Raw genomic sequence first — 23,489 nt, forward strand, 5'->3', positions numbered from 1 at the left:
ATCTGTAAGTTGCTGGTAAGATAAGACTTTACAACTACTGTGTCTCTGAGGGTCTAGGTTATAGAAAAGAAAAATCTACAGTGTCAACATGAACTGAAGACCCTATATGGTTTAAGAATTTGGTATGTCAATAAAGTGAACATAGCATATATATGTAAAGGATAACTTTTTGGAACTTCTTTTTCCTTATTCTCTTTTTATACTATAGTACTTCTGTGGCATTTAGGGGAATCAGAACTTACACAGAACTGGAACATCAGCAAATTGTCCAGTACACCTAATTTAATCAAAATCAGTGCCTATGTCATATATAGCACTTCAAACTTTATGCTTTCTTTACTCAACTGTATTCTGTTCCCTTAGACCATTACATCACTCTCACAAGGCATTTATTTTCTTTTTCTGGCTGAAGCAGTGGGTGTAGGCAAAGCTCTGCAGGATGTTTTGGGGAGACTCTAAAGGCAAGTTACTTATGACTGCAACAGATGTTGATGATTTTTAGGGAAATGCTGACTTTATATTGTGAATCTCTCTCTCTCTTAGGGAAAAGTAAGGAATTTCCAATTGCTTGCTAGCTATAAGAAGGGCTAAACAGCCTCGCTATAAAAGTGGAACAATAAAATTCTGACAAAGAAAAATCTAATGAATATATCTCAGTTCTTATTAGAAAGCAAATTTCTCTCTCAATAGTTTATCACTCCATGAGTATGAATAACGGAAGCGATAAGAAATCCAACCCCAAATTTCAAAATACTTGTCTTTGTTATTTGATTTTTTTAAAAAAGGCTGACCACAGAAGTCCAAACAGATACTATCAATCTTTCCTACCATTGTTGGTCTAGCATCATTATTATTAGTAGTAGTGATAATAGCTATAGAAAGTCTTGTAATAAGCATATTGTTCCACTGTTACTGCTTGACAGGTAAAAAACTGAGGTATTTGGCTTGTGTTATTGTAGACTCAAGACTTGGAATTTCTCTTAATCAGCTACTTAATCATTTGTGTTTAAACGAACAAGTATTTAATTCTATTATGACTATAAATGTAAAAATTCAAAGCAATTCAAAAGCTAATTAGGAAATAAGCAGCTAAACTATATCAGACATTAAGGATGCACAGTCTGGAGTTCTGACTGAGATAATTGTTGATTTTCAATGACTGATTGATTGATTCATTCTTTCAAATGTTATTTATTGGGATACTACTGTATTCTTGGCACTAATTTAGGCACTGCAGATAAAAACATGATTAAAGCAACCGTGCGTGATCCCTACCATGATGGAGCTTACTTGTTGTTTGGCATTCTATGAAAAGTAGAGAAAATAAGCAGATTCAGTGACATGAAATTGAATCTTGCAGCTGCGTTTGATCAAGGAGCATTTAACAAAGTGGTCCATATCTGCCTTCTACTTTTATGAAATTCATGGTACACCTAGTCAAGTACTATGGACTGCAGCATTCATAAAAGCAGTCCCTAAGCCTGCCTTTAATTATCTTCAGTGTCCACAGTAATTAGTACCTAGCTTATTTAATAGGTACACCTGGAATTTTGTAGATAGACCATAAATATTTCCCCTGACTGAGGGGATGGATTGTCTCAATTTAGAATCAGCTTGTGTATAACCTAAACTTAACTGTTTTCTTACAGAGCTTTATTTTAGTTTCTCCCATTGTCTGATTTCTTTCCTTCCTTTTTTTATTATGCATTCTGATCCTAACTGTCCTCCCTTGTTTTGGTGGAACTGAAATATTGGGGTTTCAAGAAGCTTTCGTTAGACAATACATTTCAAAATCAGCCTAAAGAAAGCCCCAGGAAGATTAAGGGCCACAAGGAGGAATTTCATTGTAGTCCAGAGCTGTTTATTCTTTAACAAATAGTCCAGTTTCTTTTGGGGATTCATTAGAGGAGGTTCTGTTTTTTTCTTTTTTTTTCTTTATTGTTATTTGACATTTGAAGTTAAGAGTTTTGTTTTGTTTTCCGGATGTGCCGCATGGCATGTGGGATCTTAATTCCCCAACCAGGGATCGAACCTGTGCCCCCTACATTGGAAGCACAGAGTCTTAACCACTGGACCACCAGGGAAGTCCCTAGAGGAGGTTCTGTTTCTTAGAACCACTAGAAATTGTATCATTCCTCCAGAGCAAAATAAACAATGTGAGTTGCAGTGATATGTTGGTTCAAATATGGGGTTTATTTGAGCAGATTTTATAGCATCATTAGTCAGCTTCTGACAAAGGTTGGTCTAACAAAACAGCTCACATATAGTTGGGAAAGTAATTAATTAGACTGTAAGGTCAAGGACAAGGTTTTATGTCTGTTCATTTTATAAATGTGACCTAGTCCTTCCCTGACAATCATTTCACCACATCAGTATATATTCCTGCAGAAACAAAAGCCACACATTTCCTTGTGAATTTGTCTGACTCCTGTTTTTCTTTACATTTTAATATTGATGCTCTGTATGGAATTATTTGGACTAAGTGAGCTTTACATTTGGCCAAGAGGCATTAGCAAAGATTCTGATAACAAGAGAGGAGTGAAAACATTCAGAATGTGGATATAAGCTTAGATGAAAGAAGGCTTATATTATGCATGTAGACTTTATGACTGGGCCAGAGGAAGTATATTGGGTAATAATGGAAAGCACATTTGTAAATGACAGGTGGATTTAGTCAGAGCAGCCTGAAATTGATTTAATGGGAAACAGAAAGCTATGATTTCCTAATGAACAGGGAGTGTCATAATGCTTTATTGAGGTGAAACTGATGAAGAATGCAGGTTAGATTTTGTGAGGAGAGATTGGAGACAGAGATACCTGCCAGCAACATTTGGCATTTTGTAGGTAGAAGATGGTAAGACCTTGTATTATTTACCTGTGACATGGGGGTGAGTCATTAAGGTGGAAGAAAAATCCTTTGAAAGAAAAAACAACATATTTTTTATATTTTAGTGAGAGTTTGGACATAGGAAATCAGGGTGATGGAAGAGTTAAATATGTCTACAAGATATTAGTGATATTATTGAAGAAGTACAATGATTTGGCTGGTCAGGTCAGCAACATAGAGAATTTACAGTTTGCCAGGGAATACTATGCTGATACATGATCCCAGGAGACCCATAGTCCAGGATGGGAGGCAGACAAGTAAACAGATGCTCACTTGTAGTAAAAGTGCTGTGATTGAGGCAGTTACCAGGTGATATGACAGAACAAAAAGGGAGCAAATAGCACAGCTGAGGGAATAGTTAGGAAAGCTTCCTAGAAGAAGCACAATCTTAAGCTCATCTTTGAAACATGGGCAAGAATTAACCAGATAAGAAAGATACTACAGATAGTGCTATAGTGAGAAGGAATAGCAGGGGAAAAATGGTGAGGAGTGAAATCGAAGTATTTATTTGTTGAGGATGATGGAGGTTGTGTGTATTGTGTTAAGGAGATTAGACTTTATTCCCTAGGGACACTTGTGTAAGAAAGATGAGTTCATTTATGGAAATGCCACCTTTATATTGATGGAGCATTTGCATTGTAGGTACCACTTAGATAGATAAAAATTCTGAACTTGGAGACATGACGCAGATTTGGAAGTCATTAAGTAGTAGTTGAAGCCATGTGGGAGGATAAGTTCTTAAAAGGAGTGCAAAGAAAAAAGAACCATGGATTTTGAACTGATTTATTGGGGGAGCAGACATTCCTAGTTAGGAACAAAGTTTTAGTCAAGTAATAGAGAACAATATGAAATGTTTGTCTTAGTTTTAACATAACGTAGGTGACTCTGTAGAAACTACTTGGAAACTTTTGGAAACTGAATTAGTAAACTTTCACTTTTATCTCTCCTTTCCTCTTGGTGTTTTCCCTTTGAGTCTGAGATCTACAAGCATCCAAGCCCCAGTTCATGTACAGCCTTTATTGATCTTTTAGAATAACAGATTAGGAGAAGGTTAGAGTTGAAAGAAACCTTGGGGACCATCTAGGTAAGTGGCTTTTATACTTTTTAAAAAAACAACAAAAATGTTTTCTGGCAATAAAAGCTTAAAATTAGAAGCATTTTTAAAAGTAGATAAAATGAGTTTGCTTTTATTGGAGGTGGTGAGGTGGTGGGGAGTTTGTAGTTCATTGTCCCACCTCAGTTAAGTTCCTCTATCCCTCGTGGTAGACTCTGAGGGATCCCTATGGAAACCTCAAGCTCTAAAGGGCAGCCTTTGAAAACTACTGAGAGCCCAGTGCTTTCATTTACAGAAACCAACAAACTTGCTCAAAGACATGCAGTTAGATCTAATTTTAGAACAAATATTCTGCCTTCTGGAAGAGTTTCTTGCACTGTAGGAAGAACTGATCTTCACTAATGTTACTTAGAAGGTGCATTTACTTAGAACCATTGACAGATTAATGAACATCAGATTTCTTGTTCGTGCACCCTCTGAAAACACAGAATAAGGAAGAAGGGGTAGCACGTGTGAGGAGAATGATGACTCTTTCACTTTTCCCTGACCTGGTAGCACATGCCTCTTTGATAAAACCCTGTTTGTTCTGCCAAGACATATATATTTCTAAGAGATGTCTTTACTTACAGGAGAAAAAAAGGCAAAATAGGGAACCAGAAACTGAGTGGGTGAAAATTTAAATGCTTTTTCCTTTTAAAAAAATGAGTTTTAAGGTGAGAATGCAAATGACTATGGTAGCTATAGAAATAAAATTTACTTTTGAAATAAAATTTATTTGGAGAGATCAGTTTAACGAAAGAGTAAATTAAGCTCCGTTTTGTCTTTATGCTTCTTATATTTAGAATCTGACCTTAGTAAGAAATGGAAATTTATTTTCAATACAGTAAATTTGGAAAAGTTAATTTCTTACGATGTTCTCAGAATGGAACAATGTTTTTAGATATGGGAAGGTGGTCACCTTGTCATTCAGTCTTATACTTCTTTGGTTATTAATGTTTACTGTGAGATTATTCTGTATCAGACACTGTGCCAGGAAATATAAGGAATATAACTCATTGTCCCTATGCTTGAGGAGTCCACACTAACTTGGAAGAAACAAATAATTAAAATGTGATGTAATAATTTTGATAATATAAGATCAGTACTTTGAGAGAATGATGTTTTCTAAGCTTCAGAAATAAGGTGGTATTTTAAGTGAATTTTGAATGATAAATACAAATTTAGAGAGTAAGAGGTCAGTCTTACATGTGAATTATGAGTAAAGGTATAAAGCCCACCATTTAATCTGACTTGGAAAGTAGGGAGCTTGCTCGATCAGGAAGTATTCTATAAAGCCATAGCTGATGGAAGTGGCCCTTGGCCAAAGCAAAAAGTAAAGCTGATTATATAGGAGAGGAATCAGAGGTCAGTAAACATAAGAGGTGTTTCCAAAGAGGGCATCTGTTTCTCTGGGCATGGAGATGAAGATTAGAGGGTTGATTGAATAGAGCAGGAAACAGTGAGTGAACCAAACAAATTGGAAGATAATGGTTGAGAACAAATATCTGGAATAGCATTGATTTAGATTTTAGATATGATTAGATTTATTTATTTATCATAGTAATCTGATAATAGAAGGGACAGGTGTGTTTAAAGAGCCAAAGGTGTGGTAGAAAACAAGGTTGTGGATGGGATGGTATTTTTGTTAACTGGGGTAGGAAGGAAAAATAGATTGGGGGGCAGGTGAAGGAAAGATAAGGATTTTGGTTTGAAACATACTGAGTGTGAGGTGCCTGTGAACTATCTATGGAGAAATATAAACATGGAAACATAAATGTTCTGTTTACTCATTTGTGAAATCAGAATGATATGTTTTGCCCTCCTTATTCCATAAGGATGTTGTAAGGCCTTACATGAAAGAATAGAAATGAAATAGCCTTGAAAAATGGAAAACAATGAAATGGAAAGGGTTCTTTATATTTGTTTAGTGTACATTTTCTAAGGAAGAATGGCAAAAAAAAAGCTAATAATAAATTAATTATACATTTTAACCACTTTTCTGAGCCAGACTTTACCTGAAGGACAAGAATGTCATTTGAGTATAAGAACTCATTACCTATACAAAGCATGTTCAACTTCTTTTTCAATGTGTACTACATCTTCCAAGAATAGTTTCTAATGGAGTTTAATAAAGACATTGCAGATATTTATTTTTATTATTTTTGGTTCATATCAGAGTGGAAGTTAATGAATGTCTTCTTAAGTACCTTGGGGAACAAAAAGAAATCAATCAAAATATCACTGATGGAAGCAGCCTCAGTTATCTACTCAGCATGATTTTATCTGTATAAACATGACTAGAGTTATTTTTTTAAATAAAAATTATTTTTATTTTCTGTAGCTGTTGATTACATGCATATCAACCACAATAGCTTCTAAACCAAGGCAAGTCTTTTCTTTTGCTGTTTATGCGTTGCTGCGGTAGCTAATTTCAGAAGAGGAGTTTGCAGTTAAATTTGATGGAGCACACTACATCTCCTCAATTCCAGTCAGATTCTAATGGTGCTGCTAAAAGGCTGCGTTAGAACTATAAGAGAATGTTCTCCAGACTCCAATAGACGTAGGACAGACCTCATAATAGAGACTCTTGGCCACTAAATGTGGCAAGAATATGCTCTAAAGCTGGATCACAAAAAAATAATTGGATTTGGTCCAAATATAAAAAAAGTCCCTTTAGAGGTTTTGTTTTGTTTTGTTTTTAGTTGAGAACAACTTAATCTTGCGTTCTTCTGAAGAAAAAAAATACGGGTAATACTAGGATGTTAATTTCTTTCCTCTCTGAAACAAGCTAAATTCTTGAGGATTGCAAGACAGATGACGGACATTCAGTGCTTGTCATAAAGATGCTTAATAAATTTGGTATTAAAATTTCATTGACATAGTGGTGATCTTTTGGGTCATGGCTTTCTGTGAGAATGTGATGAAAGCCGTAAGTCCCCTACATAAAAGAATGTGCAAGCACACACTAAATTTAGCATATATTTTCAGGGAGTTCAGTCATCATCAGAAGTGTATCCTTGAACTCCCAAGTTAAAAAAACAAAAAATGAACAAAACAAAACAAAACAAACTTCTGAATAGAGAAATATTAAGAAATATTTGATCCATGGATTTCTAGGAATGGAAAGGAAGAGGTAAAATTTTTTGTGTGGTTCAGATGGTGACATTTCATTCCTTGACTGAATTTACCTTGACTATCCTACCCAAAGATCTCCTATCCCACCCTGCCCCTAGTAAACACCCAGTCACTCTTTATGAGATAGAATTACTTCCTTTATAGCAGTTAGTACAATCAAAACTTATTTTTCATTAATATTTTTGTTGCTGCTTGTTCTTACTAGAATGTAAGCCCATGAAGACCTTTAAAATGACTAATGCTTCTTTTCATCAGCTCATTTTTTGCTCCATTTTCAAGACTTTTGTCATATAGTATTTACTTTAAAATGGCTAATGCTTCTTTTCATCAGCTCATTTTTTGCTCCATTTTCAAGACTTTTGTCATATAGTATTTACTTTAAAATGGCTAATGCTTCTTTTCATCAGCTCATTTTTTGCTCCATTTTCAAGACTTTTGTCATATAGTATTTACTTTCTGATAATGTCTGAATGATATGCAATATTTCCAAGTCTGAACTGTGATAAGAAGGATATTTTATGGCAATATTTTAATTATTTTTTAAAAAATGTGTGCAGTCTCTTCTGGGAAGGCTATAGCTTTGGTGGGGATGTAACTTTGTACTGAACTGCATATGTGTGTATGGTTTACCAAAAGATTTCTTGCAGCTCTATTCCTGAGATCTCTTTCGTATTCACCATTTTGCTTCATATCTCTAACTATGAATAATGTTTTAAGATGGTTATAGTTATGAAAAGTACTATGTACTCTTGACAAGATACATACAACTTTATGTCCTTTTTTATATTATTTTCAAGTCATGTTTAATAATAATTTATACTTGTAAAACTTATTTGGCGATCAATGGACTGAGCTTCAAAGAGGATACGTTTTCTGTCAATTAGTTTGACGCTTTGGAGACAAGGCAGACTCCAAACACGATTAAAGTGCCTCTAACCCTGATGAAGAGGGATAAACTATATCACATAATATTAAGGTATGATTCAGAAAAATCAGCCTAGTAAAGTCAGTTTGGGGAGGATTTCTTTCTGACCGGTTAAATAATAGAGTAAATGCTTTTCTTTATTCAAGAGATTGCCATCAATTGAATTCATTATTTGATAGAAAAATAACTAAAAGAGTTTGGTGAAGTTGGTTTTTCTTCCATCAGCTAATGTTTTCACAGTGTTTTTTCTAGTTCGAGTTCAACAATTCAAAAGAACACATTTTATTAAGCTCAAGACCTTTTATGAAGAGTCACTGATTATGACAAACTATCAGCTAAGAGATTTATGCTGAGCTTACTTAATTTTAGAAACAGAAATCATTCCATGATCTTGATTTCAATATGGATACAGCCTACTGAACTGAATGATATTTAGTGCCTCTGAGCCTTTCTAGAAATGACTGTTTCTAGCTATGAGCAGTCAGAGATTAAGGCTTTGTATCATCCTATAGCATCTAAATTTTAATTAATGGTCCCTGCCTATTGTGCTAGGTAGACCACTTTTAGTAGCTTTTCTCATGGTCCACTAATCATGTGATGATGGAGAGGCAAAGTATGCTTTGTCTATAAATTCATATTCTTTTATATTGTCATAGGAACTCAAATTGTACGTTTAGTAAAGGATATAATCATACCTACCTTGTCAAGTCAGCAAGATGCCATTTTTTATTCTTTTTCAAAAATACCCATATTTCTAGAAGGCTTGGCTTTTAGAAACTCTGTAATGTCAATAATTTTTCATATTTGCTCTAACTTGAAGGGATACTTTGAATTTTGCTATCAGTTGCATTCAAATTTAGCATTTGTAGAAAGAAACAATTTGGTAATCCTGAGTGCTCAGATAGGGTTTTTAAAAAATCTTTTTAAGGAGAATAAAGCTAAGGGATTATTATATGTGTGTGTGTGTGTGTGTGTGTATATATATATATATATATATATATATAATGTATAATTATACATATTATAGATTATAATATGTATAATTATATGTATATATAATTTACCTTAGTAGAAAAACAACTGGTTTCATTTGTTGATGAACATAAGTACAATTTTATATTAACACTTTTAAAATAATTCTGTTTGAAAAAGTTGTAATTTTAAGTTTGGTAGTAATTTTCAGATATAATCGCCATTTTCTTGTTAGGACTAAGAATCAATTTTATGAAGATAAGATTTCATCAGAGAATACTATAGATTATAACGATGAAATGACTCTATGAGTATGGTGATAGGAACCAGAGATTCTGAGTTCATGGTAAATCTTATCACAACCTTATCACTATATGGAATGTGGCATATAGGTACTTGTCATTATTTTCTCTTTTATCTCTACATATTGGTAATGCACTAACACACTGTCATTTTCTGAACGCATAGATGTAAGTGCAGGTGCAAGTAATAAATATTATGATTCAAGTGCCACAAATACAAATGTCACACAAACACAATCAGACCATGATCATATTATTATTTAAATGACATGGAAGTTTGTTAATGATCTGGTTAATTCAGAAAATTCCAATTACACAGTTCACTTAGAATTAAAACTTTCTGAGCTTGGATTTCTTTATGGATTGGATTACATGTATGATTTTAAAATAGTCATTATTTCCCTCATAAAATTTATTTTATTTGTTGGAGATTAAAAAAAACAGTGATTAGAGTAAGTTCTTATTTATTTCAGGCACAAACTGATAATAATTTATTAAGAAAAATGCTTTTAAACTAAGTGTTTAATGCAAATTACATTTTTAAACCCATGTCAACCCCACTTCTAGTGACAATAATAAAATCTGTGCCTGCTCTAGCAGCACATACACTATAACTGGATGTGGTGATGAACCCTTACATAGAAAACAATAAAGTGCTTTACAAGCCGTACATCTCACAAAAAAGCTGTGATCATTGAGGTTTTGAATTTACGTGATATCATGTTACATTATTTTTTTAAAAAACAAGTAATGAAGACCCAGATATCTGCTAGAGGCCATCTACTAAAAACTCATTCATTTCTGAAATTGACTTTCTTTCTTCATACAAACTCTTGATGTACAAAGTATCGGCTGATTATTTTTGTGGTGTGTGTACAATGACAAGTGAGTCCCATAAATTTTCTAACTTTCAAAAGCAGAGGAGAACATATATAAATGTTTAAAAGAGAAGACAGCATTGCAGAAGAACCCAGAGTGGTCATTAAATCATGCTAACTTTTTGTAGGCAAAAAAAGAAATCTTTGTTAAATTTTAACAATTTTGAGATTGAGTTTTTCATACTATAGTTTTGACAGTGAGATATTTGAGAATGATGTTTTACTTGTGACATTTGAAGTGAATTACTCTTAAGTATTATTTCTTTATACAATGCCTTATCTGATTTATTATATCCTTACTTTACAAAGGAAATGATGATATTATGTATGTGTGAAACTAAACATTCACAACAGTTTAAGTTATATATTATTTATTATAGAATATGCTTTTTAAATTGTAAAACCAACCCACACTAGTTTCCATAAAACTGCCTTAGGTAAGTATGTGGAAAGTACCTCCAAACTCAGTGACATGTTTTATATATATTGATTATATGTTTTTGGTGTTATTAACATAAAATATTATTAAAGCTTTATTTTTTGGTTACAGTATTTCTGCACACAATGAATCAGGGTACCAGGGGGTTGCTGTCCCATCTTGTTTTCTAAATTGGTTATTTATACAATAAACCACACAGACAACTCCCAAGTTTTCCCACAATTTTCTTTTGCACAAATCTTGCCAATAGCTCTCCAGAATTTATAAGTCTAGATGACATTACAGAAGTTTTATTTTTAAGAGTTTTCACATGTGCTTCCTGTACTTTTAGAGTCCTGACACAAGAAATTACATTATTGCCAGTTGTTTGTAAAATTTAAGTTAAAACATTAATATATTTAATTATAAAGAACAGAATTTGAATGTGTAATAAATGAGTAGAGTCAACTCAAGTCAGTTGTGACTCAACTGCATCTTTGCAAGCAACTATATGGGTTGCTTTCAGTGGAGTGATCAGAATAACTCATCCTTACTGAATCAATTTTAGGATTCCATGTCAGTGGTCCAGTAAACTTGGGGTAAAATAAAGACTCTATGTAAGGAATCTGGTTTGATTTTCTTTTTAGTTTATAGTGCTTATGTAAAGGGGTAAGCTGAGAAGATACTTCCTTTTTGACCACTCTTGAAAAGTGACCCATAATGATTACTGAGATTAAACTTCAGTGTATTTTATAAAAAATATTACTTACTTTCACAGAAGTGAAGAGATACAGTTGCACAATGGTGGTTACAATGGTAGAAATACCTATTGCCAATAAAATGTTAGCAAGAGATTTAAAAATGACTGTACAGCACCGCATCAGAGAACTGTATAACAGCAAAATGATTAATAATATTTTCTCATATAAATAAGATCCTTAAATCTTTTTTAGAAATAAATGGGGGGAAAGTGCTTTTTTTTTTCCTACTTCCTACCAAAATATTTTCTGATGTGGAGCAAAAGACAGTAAAAAAATGACAGAGTTAAAAAAAAAAATCATGCATTTAAGCCACCATTAATCTCTGACTCTAATATAAGGCAGATCATTAATCTTTTGTAAAACTATGACTTTAGCCACTTAACCTCATTTTAGTGCTTTTCATGACAAGAACATGATAGGCCTTGTAAATTTAGGAGTTAAGATGTTTCCAACAGGTTAGTTTATACAGGCTCAGATGTTTTTTGAAACACCAACTTTATAACAAAAAATGCTTTGGAGAAATGATGAAAGTTATTATAAAGAAAAACCAGAAGGGGTCCTATAGAGTTTATCACAGATGACACAGTTTAGATCAGTGAAAACAAATTACATTTGCTTATGTGTCATCCTCAGTCTTAATGATGTGGAAAAGGGTGACATTGAATAGGACCTGGTGACCATTGTTCCAGGCATAAAGAGCTCTATCTCTTGCATTGTAGTCAAGCATGGATATGTGAAAGTATTGGTTATGAAAGGGAATGTCCGTGTACTCATATGTGGAGGTTTTGGTGGAATAGGAATAATACACCTTGGCTCCAGTTAAGTGGGAGTTGGTGACATACAGTGTCCCACAGATCATGAAGGATTCCCCCGCACTTCTCTTGGGATAGCCAGTGCTCCAGCTCTTCATTACCTCCAAGGTATCTTTGTTAAGTTGGCTGATGACAATATTGCCTGCATTCTGGTTAGTTGCATACACAGCCCACAGCCCGATTTCATCAGCCATTAGGTCGATGTCAGAGAACCCACCCCATGTGTAAGGGTAAACGTTGTGAAAACCAGCATACTCCAGGCTTCTTTGGGCAAGCACTCTCCCCATATCAAAGCTGTATTTGATGATGATGTTACTCTGATACTTGTTAAAATAGAGTGAGCCATTGTAGACAACGTGGTTAGTTCCTGCCCATTTGAAAGGGAGGTTGTATGTCCTCGATTCGGCCCCACTGACAAAGTCTGCAATTGATTTGTACTCACGGACAATTTTATTGTTAGTATAACTGTCCATGTACCAAACCTGGAAAGAAGGAAAAGATGGAGTAATTAAATTCTGTACTTTTTTGAGAATTCCAAAATAAGGACAGTGAGAATCAGCGCATATTAATATTGTCATTCTCAGGCTCTGGAAGATTCTCTTACCACTTAACCTGCTGCAGTGTGATAGTACTGCAGGCTTTGGCAAAAATAGTGACATGGTCTGTGTGGAAAGGAAACAACTAAATGTACTGCCTTGAAGTTGATTTGCTTTTTGTCCTTTCTTTTTTTGTTGTTTTAAAAATTTTTTACCATTCAGTGCATATCACTGAGTGAATCAAACATAGATCAATGCAAATCACATCACTTTATTCATTTACCTGATCAATTTGATTAGTAATAACTGCAAAAAACATCACGTTCAGAAAATTTATTTAGTCCATCCCTTGCTCTGAAAAATATATGGCTTAATTTTGCACATTCAACTTATTTTTCTTTTATGGATACCACAGAACCTTCTAGTAATACTTGTTCATTGGCCCAGCTTATAGGTACAACCACCTTTTAATGAAATAATTTTACTAACTTAGCTACTAAACTTGCTTCGATGTAACCCGTGAGAATCCTAATGTATACTGAGTTCTGTAATAGAACATAAATGGAGCTATGGTAAGTCTCTAGTATATTGATTTTCATAATACAGGCATTGCCAAATACCCTCTATGCTGTTTTCTTTAAAATTACCCCTAGATTCTAGGTATATTTTACCTTGTTTAGTGAATTGGTTAGCTCTTGAGCTTTTTTACTTATTTAGTGTTTTTTTTCACACTAATGAGCAAATTTTAGAAGGAATATACAGAAAATTTTGTATACTTGTAACTAGCCCTTTTCAAGCATAAAACAGGACTAACCAATAAAAAATTAGACTCACTATACTGATGAATTATAGGATAGAACATTTTACTAAAATAAGTTTGCCATGTATCTGTAGATGTGTTAATATTATCAAACTGAAAATATTTGCAAACAGTGTAACACTTTTCAAGTTGAAACTAATATCCCTGAAAAAAAATGGATAGTCTAGTAGGCATAAAGCTTAAATAAAACATAATTCTAAGCAAAGGCATTTGAGGAAGCAACCTACTCTGTTATTTTTTTCAGATGCTAAGGGATCTGTCATCCAAGCGCCAAATCGGGTTCCAGATGTCTTGATTGTAACTGGGCCTGTGATTTTCATCAATTTGCCACATGCTGAAATTAGAGTAACATGAACATGTTGGGTGAACATGGCCAATGATTCCAACACACATACTTACACCAAGAGCAAAGAAAGGAGTCCTAAAACAAAGCAAATAGAATTAATATCACATTCTGAATAAATGATCATTCATGTTGGATGCTACGCATTTAACTATAATTTGAACCATGAGTAGTTGCTTTTTCAGTGCTCTAAATCTAAAGTGTGGAATTTTAAAATGGGAAATTATTTATACAATCTGGAAAGAAATAAATGAGGAACGTCATTGTCATTATACCAGTTCAGCTGCTTCTTCTAAGTAAAGAAGTCAGCAAAATTAAATTTTCCATGACGCTGTTTACCTGATCATCAGCTTCCCTTCACCTGACCCTCTCTGCTCATGCTTTGAGACTTTGGACTACTTATGCAAGCCAGAAAGAACTCTGTTAAGTCGATTTTCAGTTTGTATTGGTAAATGAGCAGCTCCTGTGAAAGTTATATTTATAGAATATAATAATAAAAATGTAATCACAATCTACCTGAAAGACGTAGAGTTTTGAAAGGTAAATGCCTTGTGCAAGCCTGATAGAGCAGCCCTAAAGGCACAGGGAAAAAAATCCCACAAAACTCAAGCCCTCATACCCTGTAGTCCCATGCAGTGAAAGATGTAGAGTATCAATTGATGTAATACATGATAAAAAATTAGTGACTTTCTTGAAAAATTATATTTTTTATCACTCTATCTATGAATAAAATCTTAGGAAAAGCTTGGACTTCATAAATGCCAAAGTCTAAACCAAAAAGAAACCCAGGGATTTTGTGAGATTTTTACAACAGAATAATTTAAAAGTGATTTATCCTACACATTGTGAAAGGCAGTATGAGTGCCTGTAAATGTTGACTTTTGGTCTAAACAAAGAAATTTTCCTATCCATTTATACTCCTTTTTTCTTTGTGTTCTTTTTTTACTTTAAAAAAATTGTTCTATATGGCCCATGTTTCTTAGATCCTCCTCTGCCTATCCTTAGAACTGATAAATTTCTACTTAGTGCCTGTCAGTTCCTGTGTGTTTGGAAGGGAAATAACAGATCCCCAAAGCAAATAAAGGACAAAACTAATTGTAACTTAGGGCTTATTTTGCCTCATTTTTCTCTCTGTGTGTTCCTCATAAGAATAATTTGTAACTGGCAGAATACTAAGCCATGCAGTTAGAAAGATGATGAACGATAACATATTTTGTGCTATTACTTCAGTGATAACTACACATTTAGTAATCTCCAGCTTTTCATGAAACCTAAGCCGAATATATTTTTTTCTTCTTCTTTGAAGAAACTAGACGTGATAGCATCTTTATATATTTTATATAAAGGAATTACTTTATAACTTCCTAAGACCTGATAAACTGAGCAAATCAGAAGTCTTTATGGCATTATCTATATTGAATAGCAAGATCTTCAGTTAAACCTATTTAGAATATATTAGCTCAACTTGGTATAAACACATGAACAATATGTGAATAAAATAGTATCAGTTTGAACTAGAAAAAAGTAAATGTATCCTGAAAGAATATAAGTTGTGTATATTCTCTGAATGCACTAAATAAGTGAAAGTAATATGATCTTTAATGATGGCCTACATAAATATTTCTAAATTCACAGTGGTAAGTGCATGAAAATTTAAACTATAAGTATATTGAAATAAATAGAAAGATATCGCTCCCCCTAAAAAACACCACAAATAAAATATGTGACTTCTTCCTTATGCATGAATAATAAATAATTTTGTTGAACAGAATACAAATAGCAAAAATAGGTAAAATATGAAAAGTAACTGGCTAAGATGATGGTGCTTTTATCTCCTTTATTTTGCAAAATCTCATGAAAATGATAGTAAAGGAGTAAAACATGGGGGAAAAAACCCAAAGCAAAGAGAATGGTACAGAGCCATTAGTGGAGAATAAACTTTTCTTTTTAAAATAAATTTATTTATTTATTTATTTATTTATTTATTTTTGGCTGCGTTGGGTCCTCGTTGCTGTGTGCAGGCTTTCTTTAGTTGCAGTGAGCGGGGGCTATTTTTTGTTGTGGTGTGCGGGCTTCTCATTGCGGTGGCTCCTTGTTGTGGAGCATGGGCTCTAGGCGTGCGGGCTTCAGTAGTTGTAGCACGGAGGCTCAGTAGTTGTGGCACGCAGGCTCTAGAGTGCAGGCTCAGTAGTTGCGGCACATGGGCTTAGTTGCTCTGCGACATGTGGGATCTTCCTGGACCAGGGCTTGAATCCGTGTCCCCTGCATTGGCAGGTGGATTCCTAACCACTGCGCCACCAGGGAAACCCCACTGCACCACAAGGGAAGCCCGGAGAAGAAATTTTTAACAAATTTCTGGAAGGCAGAAAGTGATGGAGAGTGGTAATTAAAGGTGTAGGTTGAAATAAGATGCACTAGTGTCTAAGCAGAGGAGATAAGAGCTGAGGATGGAGCTGCTCTGCCTTGAAGAAGAGTAAGGGACACCTTGCCGTGACGTGCATGTGGTAGGAAAACTGATTAAATTAAAAGGATTTACCATACATATTATGACTCTTTACTGGAGCCTTGGGAGATAGATATGTTTCCTATAAGTGGAGCATAGTTGGATTTCATAGTTGGATTTTTTAACCTAATGGGAGGAACCTTTGTCTTTTACCATAATATACTTGAGGACTATTTATGGAAGCAGCTCTTAAAGGACACGCAACCTCGTCTTGGAAACAGTGTGGAGGAAAGAAGCCTGTAGCAGTTGCGAGGGTTACTGATATACTACACTGCTTAAAGTTGTCCTAGGTCATTTTTATTAAAATCATCTTAGAAGATGGTGGAGTAGAAGGATGTGACCTCACTCCCTCTTGTGAGAACACCAGAATCACAACTAACTGCTGAACAGTCATCAATGGGAAGACACTGGAACTCACCAGAAAAGATACCCAATATCCAAAGACAAACGAGAAGCCACAATGAGACTGTAGGAGGGGCGCATTCACAATAAAATCAAATCCCATAACTGCTGGGTGGGTGACTCACAAACTGGAGAACAATTATACCACAGAAGTCCACCCACTAGAGTGAAGGTTCTGAGCCCCACATCAGGATTCCCAACCTGGGGGTCCCGCAATGGGAGGAGGAATTCCTAGAGAATCAGACTTTGAAGGCAGCGGGATTTGATTGCAGGACTTCGACAGGACTGGGGAAAACAGAGACTTTACTCTTGGAGGGCACACACAAAGTAGGGTGCACATTGGGACCCAGGGGAGGGAGCAGTGACCCCAGGGGACACTGAACCAGACCTACCTGCTAGTGTTGGAGGGTCTCCTGCAAAGGTGGAGGGTGGCTCTGTCACATTGTGAGGACAAGGACACTGGCAGGAGAAGTTCTGGGAAGTACTCCTTGGCGTGAGCCCTCCCAGAGTCTGCCATTAGCCCCACCAAAGAGCCAAGGTAGGCTCCAGTGTTGGGTTGCCTCAGGCCAAACAACCAACAGGGAGGGAACCCAGCCCCACCCATCAGCAGTCAAGTGGATTAAAGTTTTACTGAGCTCTGCCCACCAGAGCAACACCCAGCTCTACCCACCACCAGTCCCTCCCATCAGGAAACTTGCACAAGCCTCTTAGATAGCCTCATCCACCAGAGGGCAGACAACAGAAGCAAGAAGAACTACACTCCTGCAGCCTGTGGAACAAAAACCACATTCACAGAAAGATAGACAAGATGAAAAGGCAGAGGGCTATGTACCAGATGAAGGAACAAGATAAAACCCCAGAAAAACAACTAAATGAAATGGAGATAGGCAACCATCCAGAAAAAGAATTCAGAATAGTGATAGTGAAGATGATCCAGGACCTTGGAAAAAGAATGGAGGCAAAGATCGAGAAGATGCAAGAAATGTTTAAAAAAGACATAGAAGAATTAAAGAACAAACAAACAGAAATGAACAATACAATAACTGAAATGAAAACTACACTAGAAGGAATCAGTAGCAGAATACCTGAGGCAGAAGAACAGGTAAGTGACCTGGAAGACAGAATGGTGGAATTCACTGCTGTGGAACAGAATAGAGAAAAAAGAATGAAAAGAAATGAAGACAGCCTAAGAGACCTCTGGGACAACATTAAACACAACAACATTTGCATTATAAGGGTACCAGAAGGACAAGAGAGAGAGAAAGGACCAGAGAAAATATTTGAAGAGATTATAGTCGAAAACTTCCCTAACATGGGAAAGGAAATAGCCACCCAAGTCCAGGAAACACAGAGAGTCCCATACAGGATAAACTCAAGGAGAAACATGCCGAGACACATAGTAATCAAATTGGCAAAAATTACACAAAAAGAAAAAATATTGAAAGCAGCAAGGGTAAAATGACAAATAACATACAAGGAAACTCCCATAAGGTTAACAGCTGATTTCTCAGCAGAAACTCTACAAGCCAGAAGGGAGTGGCGTGATATACTTAAAGTGATGAAAGGGAAGAACCTACAACCAAGATTACTCTACTCAGCAAGGATCTCATTCAGATTCGATGGAGAAATCAAAAGCTTTACAGACAAGCAAAAGCTAAGAGAATTCAGCACCAAAAAACCAGCTCTACAACAAATGCTAAAGGAACTTCTCTAAGTGGAAAACACAAGAGAAGAAAAGGACCTACAAAAACAAACCCAAAACAATTAAGAAAATGGTCATAGGAACATACGTAATTACCGTAAACGTGAATGGATTAAATGCTCCAACCAAAAGATACAGGCTTGCTGAATACAAAAATAAGACCCATCTATATGCTGTCTACAAGAGACCCACTTCAGACCTAGAGACACATACAGACTGAAAGTGAGGGGATGGAATAAGATATTCCATGCAAATAGAAATCAAAAGAAAGCTGGAGTAGCAATACTCATATCAGGTAAAATAGACTTTAAAATAAAGAATGTTACAAGAGACAATGAAGGACACTACATAATGATCAAGGGATCAATCCAAGAAGAAGATATAACAATTATAAATATATATGCACCCAACATAGGAGCACCTCAATACATAAGACAACTGCTAACAGCTATAAAATAGGAAATCGACAGTAACACAATAATAGTGGGGGATTTTAACACCTCACATACACCAATGGACAGATCATCCAAAGAGAAAATTAATAAGGAAACAGAAGCTTTAAATGACACAATAGACCAGATAGATTTAATTGATATTTATAGGACACTCCATCCAAAAACAGCAGATTACGCTTTCTTCTCAACTGCTCACAGAACATTCTCCAGGATAGATCACATCTTGGGTCACAAATCAAGCCTCAGTAAATATAAGAAAATTGAAATCATACCAAGCATCTTTTCTGACCACGACGCTATGAGATTAGAAATCAATTACAGGGAAAAAAACATAAAAAACACAAACACATGGAGGCTAAACAATACATTACTAAATAACCAAGAGATCACTGAAGAAATCAAAGAGGAAATAAATAAATACCTAGAGACAAAAGACAATGAAAACACGATGATCCAAAACCTATGGGAGGCAGCAAAAGCAGTTCTAGAGGGACGTTTATAGCTATACAAGCCTACCTCAAGAAACAAGAAAAATCTCAAATGAACAATCTAACCTTACACCTAAAGGACCTAGAGAAAGAAAACAAACAAAACTCAAAGTTAGCAGAAGGAAAGAAATCATAAAGATCAGAGCAGAAATAAATGAAAAAAAAACAAAGAAAGCAGTAGCAAAGATCAATAAAACTAAAAGCTGGTTCTTTGAGAACATAAACAAAATTGATAAACCATTAGCCAGACTTATCAAGAAAAAGAGGGAGAGGACTGAAATCAATTAAATTAGGAATGAAAAAGGAGAAGTTACAACAGATACCGCAGAAATACAAAGCATCCTAAGAGACTACTACAAGCAACTCTTTGCCAATAAAATGGACAACCTGGAAGAAATGGACAAATTCTTAGAAAGGTATAACCTTCCAAGACTGAACCAGGAAGAAATAGAAAATATGAACAGACCAATCACAAGTAATGAACTTGAAACTGTGATTAAAAATCTTCCAACAAACAAAAGTCCAGGACCAGATGGCTTCACAGGTGAATTCTAGCAAACATTTAGAGAAGAGCTAACACCCATCCTTCTCAAACCCTTCCAAAAAATTGCAGAGGAAGGAAGACTCCCAAACTCATTCTATGAGGCCACCATCACCCTGATACCAAAACCAGACAAAGATACTACAAAAAAAGAAAACTACAGACCAATATCACTGATGAATGTAGATGCAAAAATCCTCAACAAAATACTAACAAACAGAATCCAACAACACATTGAAAGGAGCATACACCATGATCAAGTGGGATTTATCCCAGGGATGCAAGGATTCTTCAATGTACGCAAATCAATCAATGTGATATACCATATTAACAAATTGAAGAATAAAAACCATATGATCATCTCAGTGATGCAGAAAAAACTTTTGACAAAATTCAACACCGATTTATGAAAAAAACTCTCCAGAAAGTGGGCATAGAGGAAACCTACCTCAACATATAAAGGCCATATATGACAAACCCACAGCAAACATCATTCTCAATGGTGAAAAACTGAAAGCATTTCCTCTAAGATCAGGAACAAGACAAGGATGTCCACTCTCACCACTATTATTCAACATAGATTTGGAAGTCCTAGCCACGGCAATCAGAGAAGAAAAAGAAATAAAAGGAATACAAATTGGAAAAGAAGAAGTAAAACTGTCGCTGTTTGCAGATGACATGATACTATGCATAGAGAATCCTAAGGATGCCACCAGAAAACTACTAGAGCTAGTCAATGAATTTGGTAAAGTTGCAGGGTACAAAATTAATGCACAGAAATCTCCTGCATTCCTATATACTAATGATGAAAAATCTGAAAGAGAGACTACAGAAACACTCCCATTTACCATTGCAACAAAAAGAATAAAATACCTAGGAATAAACCTATCTAGGGAGACAAAAGACCTGTATGCAGAAAACTATAAGACACTCATGAAAAAAATTAAATACGATACCAACAGATGGAGAGATATACCATGTTCTTGGATTGGAAGAATCAATATTGTGAAAATGACTATACTACCCAAAGCAATCTACAGATTCAGTGCAATCCCTATCAAGTTACCAATGGCATTTTTTAAAGAACTAGAAAAAAAATCTTAAAATTTGTATGGAGACACAAGACCCTGGATATTCAACGCAGTCTTGAGTGAAAAAAGCAGAGCTGGAGGTATCAGACTCCATGACTTCAGACTATACTACAAAGATACAGTAATGAAGACATATGGTACTGGCACAAAAACAGAAATATAGATCAGTGGAACAAAATAGCCCAGAGATAAACCCACACCCCTATGGTCAACTAATCTATGACAAAGGAGGCAAGGATATACAATGGAGAAAAGACAGTCTTTTCAGTAAATGGTGCTGGGAAAACTGGACAGCTACATGTAAAAGAATGAAATTAGAACACTCCCTAACACCATAATCAAAAATAAACTCAGGGCTTCCCTGGTGGTGCAGTGGTTGAGAGTCTGCCTGCCAGTGCGGGGGACACGGCTTCAAGCCCTGGTCTGGGAAGATCCCACATGCCACGGAGCAACTAGGCCCGTGAGCCACAACTGCTGAGCCTGCGCGTCTGGAGCCTGTGCTCCGAAACAAGAGAGGCCGTGATAGTGAGAGGCCCGTGCACCGCGATGAAGAGTGGCCCCCGCTCTCTGCAACTAGAGAAAGCCCTCGCACAGAAACAAAGACCCAACACAGCCATAAATAAATAAATAAATAAATAAATAAAATTAAAAAAAAAAAAACTCAAAATGGATTAGAGACCTAAATGTAAGACCGGACACTATAAAACTCTTAGAGGCAAACATAGGAAGAACAGTCTTTGACATAAATCACAGCAAGATCTTTTTTGATCCACTTCCTAGAGTAATGGAAATAAAAACAAAAATAAACAAATGGGACCTAATGAAACTTCAAAGCTTTTGCACAGCAAAGGAAACCATAAACAAGATGAAAAGACAACCCTCAGAATGGGAGAAAATATTTGCAAATGAATGATCCGACAAAGGATTAATCTCCAAAATATATAAACAGGTCATGGACCTCAATATGAAGAAAACAAACAACCCAATCCAAAAATGGGCAGAAGACCTAAATAGACATTTCCCCAAAGAAGACATACAGATGGCCAAGAAGCACATGAAAAGCTGCTCAAAATCACTAATTATTAGAGAAATGCAAATCAAAACTACAATGAGGTATCACCTCACACCAGTTAGAATGGGCATAATCAGAAAATCTACAAACAACAAATGCTGGAGAGGGTGTGGAGAAAAGGGGACCCTCTTGCATTGTTGGTGGGAATGTAAATTGATTCAACCACTATGGAGAACAGTATGGAGGTTCCTTAGAAAACTAAAAATAGAATTATCATGTGACCCAGCAGTCCCACTACTGGGCATATATCCAGAGAAAACCATAATTCAAAAAGACATAGGCACCCCAATGTTCATTGTAGCGCTATTTACAATAGCCAGGTCATGGAAGCCACCTAAATGCCCATCGCCAGATGAATGGATAAAGAAGTTGTACATATATACAATGGAATATTACTCAGCCAGAAAAAAGAATGAAACTGGGTCATTTATAGAGATGTGGATGGATCTAGAGACTGTCATACAGAGTGAAGTAAGTCAGAAAGAGAAAAACAAATACCATATATTAACGCATATATGTGTAACCTAGAAAAATGGTACAGGTGAACCAGTTTGCAGCGCAGAAATTGAGACACAGATGTAGAGAACAAATGTATGGACAGTAAGGGGGGGAAGTGGCAGTGGGTGGAGGTGGTGTTGTGATAATTTGGGAGATTGGGATTGACATGTATACACCGATGTGTATAAATTGGATGACTAATAAGAATTAAAAAAATAAATTAAAAAAAATAAGGGACTTAGCATCTAAGAGGGTTCAAGATAGCAATGTAGGGAGATCCTGAACTCACCTTCTCCCATGGATACAGCAAATGTACAACTACATATGGAATAATTCCCTTGGAAAGGGACCTGAAAGCTGGATGAACAGAGCCTCCACAACCAATGGTAAAAGGACAGCATTGAGGTGGGTAGACAAGGCAGATGGGGCCTCTTGCTGAGGGAAAAATCAAGCACCACCTTGAAAAGCTTGTGAACCAAAGGTGAAGGGGACCCACTTCCTAATTTTTAAGCATCTTCTGGAGAGGTAGAAAGCAGTTGGGATACTACTTGGAGACTGAGACACTGGTGGGACCAATTTTGCAGTCTCAGGCTACCTTGCTAATGCCAGTGCTGGTGGTTGCCATTTTGCAGTTCTTCCTCTAACCTGTTAGTGCCAGTGGATGCATCCCTCTGAAACCCCCACCCACCCCTGTGCCTTGGCTAGGCCTCACGGCTGACCAAGCAATATCCCTGCCAACCTGTGCCTTGCAGCAGCTGCGGCTGGGTCCATAGGTGGTCTGAGTCCTAGCCCCACCAACCAGTACATAGAAGCAGCTATGGCCAGGTCCCACAGCTGTTTCAAGGAGTAGAACTG

General features: G+C 35.9%; 1 protein-coding gene across 1 annotated transcript in view; it reads right to left on the bottom strand.

The window, feature by feature from the left end:
* Positions 1-9,611: 9,611 nt before the first annotated feature.
* The window catches only part of OLFM3 (olfactomedin 3), a 194,665-nt gene continuing 180,787 nt past the window's right edge, over positions 9,612-23,489 (bottom strand). Inside the window, exons 5-6 of the mRNA XM_007169510.2 lie at positions 13,767-13,873; positions 9,612-12,665 (exon numbers count right to left, since the gene is read on the bottom strand). Of these exons, the coding sequence (XP_007169572.1) occupies positions 11,988-12,665; positions 13,767-13,873 (785 nt within the window). The 3' untranslated portion in view covers positions 9,612-11,987. The remainder of the gene's footprint in view (positions 12,666-13,766; positions 13,874-23,489) is intronic.

Source organism: Balaenoptera acutorostrata, chromosome 1 (genome assembly GCF_949987535.1).
Source record: "Balaenoptera acutorostrata chromosome 1, mBalAcu1.1, whole genome shotgun sequence".
NCBI classification, from domain to species: Eukaryota; Metazoa; Chordata; class Mammalia; order Artiodactyla; family Balaenopteridae; genus Balaenoptera; species Balaenoptera acutorostrata.